The 4,394-nt window shown below is 39.0% G+C and overlaps 1 protein-coding gene across 1 annotated transcript; it reads right to left on the reverse strand.

Moving 5' to 3' along the window:
- Positions 1–572: 572 nt before the first annotated feature.
- On the reverse strand, positions 573–1,652 carry LOC125367504 (protein kish-A-like). Its single transcript, XM_048368193.1, has one exon. It carries the CDS (start codon positions 1,604–1,606, stop codon positions 1,319–1,321), a length of 288 nt encoding a protein of 95 aa, XP_048224150.1. The 5' UTR covers positions 1,607–1,652; the 3' UTR covers positions 573–1,318.
- Positions 1,653–4,394: the final 2,742 nt, after the last annotated feature.

A 4,394-nucleotide genomic window follows, 5' to 3' on the forward strand; every position in this document is an offset into this window, starting at 1 on the left:
GACATAACCATCCTCCCACATAGGTGGAACTTTTTCCCCCTTAAATTCCTAAGGCATCTATATGAGGGAGCCATTTTGACTTCTGAAACTGGCTCTGAGTTTTAGATTAGTCATAAATATTCTGTGGCTAATAAACCTCTGGACAGGTTGCTGAAGGTCATTTGGAATGAACTCTATTGAAGCTCTGATTCAACTTGTCCACTGTTTATAATCTAGTCTCCCAAAGTAGTGAGGCAGGCACATAGTTGTCATAAACCTCACTATCATCAAGGCACTGTAGACTGAGGGCAATGGTAGAGTGCTTGCCTAGCATGTATGAAGCCCTATGCATGGTTCAATCCTAAGTGTCACCACCACCAACAACAAAAAAGGCACTAATAGTGTTCCACTGAGGACAACAGTTTAGTTAGCACCAAAGCCATCACCTCTATTTCTATTTCAAGCCTGACTTTCAAGAATTTATTATATATCTCTGTTTTATTCATTGGTTTGCCTCTAGTGGGTATATGTTGTTGCTTAAGTTGGACTATTGTGTTATTATATCAATTCTATTCTTATAATTGTCCTAATTCTTTTTTTTTAGTATTATTCTCCAATTATATTTTACTCTTTTCATTTTACGAAGTTTGTCTTTTTCAGAGAATGACAGCTAGCTAGTCATAGTAATGCTTAAGATACCTATACTTGACCATGGACCTTGGAGGCTACTATACCCACTGATTTTTTTAAACTTTAAAAAGAATATTTATTTTTATTATTTTAAATATGAACATCTTCCCAGTACTTCTTTAAATTATATCTCATTTATCTTCTTAAAACTGAGCATGCTCATCTTAAATACTTTTAACACCTGTAATCAACTACAGACGTTAGTAGAAGTAGAGGTAAGCTGGCTAATGATTGAGAAGTGTACAGAGGAAAAGTAAACATCATGAAACATTAATGTAACCCTTATCAACACAAAAATGGACCATTTTTCTCAATATAAAAGGCTATTCCCAAAAGGCTATTCCTTCTCTAAAGATCTGTCATATTTAGGAACTTGAGCAATTCATAAATTTTGTTTTCTACTATGTACCTTAAGGACACCTCACTAAAAATTCGTGTCTTACACAATAGAATGGCCTTTGCAGAATGTAATATTAAAATGACAGTACTGAGGTTGATTGCTGCAGACTGTAAGACTCTTTGTGTATGATGTGGTGACATCTTAATAATGTATTTAGAACACTGGTCCAATAACATAAAAATAGAGGAAAAACATCTGGAAATTTATCTCATTCAGTGTTCAGAGATAAAACGGTTAACATTCTTTCCATTATTTCCCATAGGTAAGTCCTTGTTCACACTGAAGTCTGATGGTAATTACATTCCGGCATTTTTCCAAACTACTGTATGAGAGGGTGCTGAAGGCCATCACTATACAGCACACCACAACATATGGACTCTTTCGTTCACCAATTCTGGCACACTTCCAAAATAGCCCCAAGAGTCTAGTTTTATTTCTGTCCAGGATGTTGGGTGCCATGGATGGGATATAAGCACATGTACATATAAGCAGCAAGATTTCAGTCAACAGACTCTGAAAGTTGAAAATGGCAGACATAGTGAGACCAGAGACACCCCAGCCACATCACCCTTCTGGGCCCCAGGCAGAACTCTTGTCCTAATTCTTATTGTATCAATGTCTTTTCTGATTTAGAGAAAGCATAGGAACTTCCTTTTGACATACTCAGAAATGAGACAAAAAGGAAACATGGAAAGATAGGACCTGAAAGCTGTCAGAGGTTGACTATTAAAAGTGAAGTTGGACTCCATTACAATTCATTTTAAAAAAATGATTCTAAGACATTTCATGTCTATGTTGATGAAAGATAATGCTTTGTATTGTAAATTTTTTAATACTTTTGGCCTCAGCTTCGGGCTTGATGGAATGAGTTTGTAAATCTCTTTCTCTTATTTTATGGGAGAATTTCTGTAGAATTGGTGTCATTTATCATTCTTAAATGTTTGGGAGAATTTGTCATTGAAGCAGCTGGCCCTGAAGTTTTCATTGTTGAAGAACTTTTAACCATGAATTGAGCTCTTTATGTAATATAATTCAGATTATCTTTTTACTTTTGGATAAAACCTGGGGTACATGCTAGGTGGTATAATCAGACTTTTCATCACTGTGACAAATACCTTTAAGAAACATTTGAAAGGAGGAAAGATCTGTTTATTCATTTATATATTTCTTTTGGAAATTTTTGTGTGTGCTCAGGTTGCTGCATTGCTCTGAGCTGCGGTGGGGCAGAACATTCTGGAAGCAGGAGGGTATTGCATAGGAAGACGCTCACATCATGGCAGCCAGGAAGCAGAGAGGTGGTTAGGAAAGGCCATACTCTGTGACTTATTTTTTCTAACCAGGCCCCAATCTCCTATTTTCTATCATCTCCCAATAATGCCATAAAATTATGAACACATCTATGGACAAATTCATCCATTAGGTTAGTGGCTGCCCATCAGAAATTATTCCTTTAACATGTGAAGCTTGGGGTGGGGGGCGGATTTTATATCCAAATTGTGTCATTTCAACACCATTGTCCCTCAAAGGTTCATGTCTATCTTATAATGCAAACTATATTTAGCTTTTCTCTAAGGGTTCCCAGCCGGGCACTGGTGGTTATGCCTATAATCCTAGCAACACAGGAGGCTGAGATCTGAGAATCTAGTTTGAAGCCATCTCTGGGCAGGAAAGCCCATGATACTCTTATCTCCAATGAAAAAACTACTCAGAAAAAGCCAGAAGTGGTTTTGTGGCCTAAGTGGTAGAGCAACAGCCTTGAGCCAGAGAAGCTCAGGGACAGGGCCCAGGCCCTGAGTTCAAAGCCCCAGGACTGACAAAATAAAGAAGAGAACTCCCAAACTCTTCATAATTTTAGAATTGTTCAAAAGTCTAAGTTCAAAATTTCCTCTGAGACTCAAGGAAAGTTCTTAGGTATGAGCTATCATAAAGAATAGAACTACAGGATAAGCTACAAAGGAGAGGTCAATTTAGGGCAAATATTACAATTCCAAAAAGGGAAAACTAAAAGAATAGGAAGGAAGAATTGGGCCAAAGCAAGACCAAACCCAACAGAATAAACTTTAAATCTATGTGGGGCACATCTGGGTTATGTGGTGATGACATTTGTACTCCAAAGGGCTTAGGCTGAATGTGTTTTTTTTTTGGCCAGGCCTGGGCCTTGGACTCAGGGCCTGAGCACTGTCCCTGGCTTCCTTTTGCTCAAGGCTAGCACTCTGCCACTTGAGCCACAGCGCCACTTCTGGCCGTTTTCTGTATATGTGGTGCTGGGGAATCGAACCCAGGGCCTCATGTATATGAGGCAAGTGCTCTTGCCACTAGGCCATATCCCCAGCCCAGGCTGAATGTTTTAATCAGGATTTTAAGTCCTTATGACACTTCCGGAAAGACACTGGAAAGACAATCACTCCTAAGTTGGAGGATAGAACCAAAGCAAGTAATATAAAATACCAAGTTGGCTTTGGCCACTTCAACAAAATTGGACCATGAACTGTAGGAACCAAAAAGTTGATGGTCTAGGAATAAGATGACCACATTGGTTTGTGGTCCTAATTTCATCTTGGTGTATCACCAGTCATGAACTGTAAGCTCTGTGCTACCCTACAAGACTCTTTCTTTATCAAGGCCTCTTTTCAACTATTTTAACAGGTAGGTGTCAACTCAGACAAATATACCAGAGACCATCATTTCTTACCTTTTTATCTAGACAACCCTGTCATTAATTGCTAGGTTGAGGAATCTAATTTGTTTTCATATTTTCAAGCAGACTAGATTGGTTGATATTAAGGTGAATTTATCTACCCTGGGTTGAGTCTCTAATTACTTGCTCTCCTGCTATTGGCAATAATAATGTAACTCCTCTCCTGTCTCTTAAATTCAGAGAGCTCAGCACTTAGGGCAACTCCACAATCAAAACTCCATTGCTCACATTCTTGAACTTTCTCCAACGAAATTACCAAGAGAATGGATTCCTAAGGGCAATTGCTGTGATGATTACACTGAGTTTTGCCTCTTTTTATAGTGACAGGTGTTAGGACCGTGGCAGTTATGACTCACTGGAAAGAAGTCCTAAATCAAAATCTGTTGAGGACGTAGGCATCCAAGCTGTGTGGGTGGGGTTTATTGTGCCTGTTTGTGTTACAGGAAGGAAATCTTGTTTTCTCAGTCACAACCTAGTTAACAACATTCCCTTTGTCTCTTTCTGCCTAGCCTGCTTACTGCCCCAATCTGAGGCTCTTTTGTGTGGCTACCAAGGGCAGTAAAGACACAGTGCTACCTGGCTCAGCTAGCCCCACTGGGGAGATAAGATGTGATGACTTCAAAAGAG

This window comes from Perognathus longimembris, chromosome 19 (assembly GCF_023159225.1).
Source record: "Perognathus longimembris pacificus isolate PPM17 chromosome 19, ASM2315922v1, whole genome shotgun sequence".
In the NCBI taxonomy this organism is placed as follows: Eukaryota; Metazoa; Chordata; class Mammalia; order Rodentia; family Heteromyidae; genus Perognathus; species Perognathus longimembris.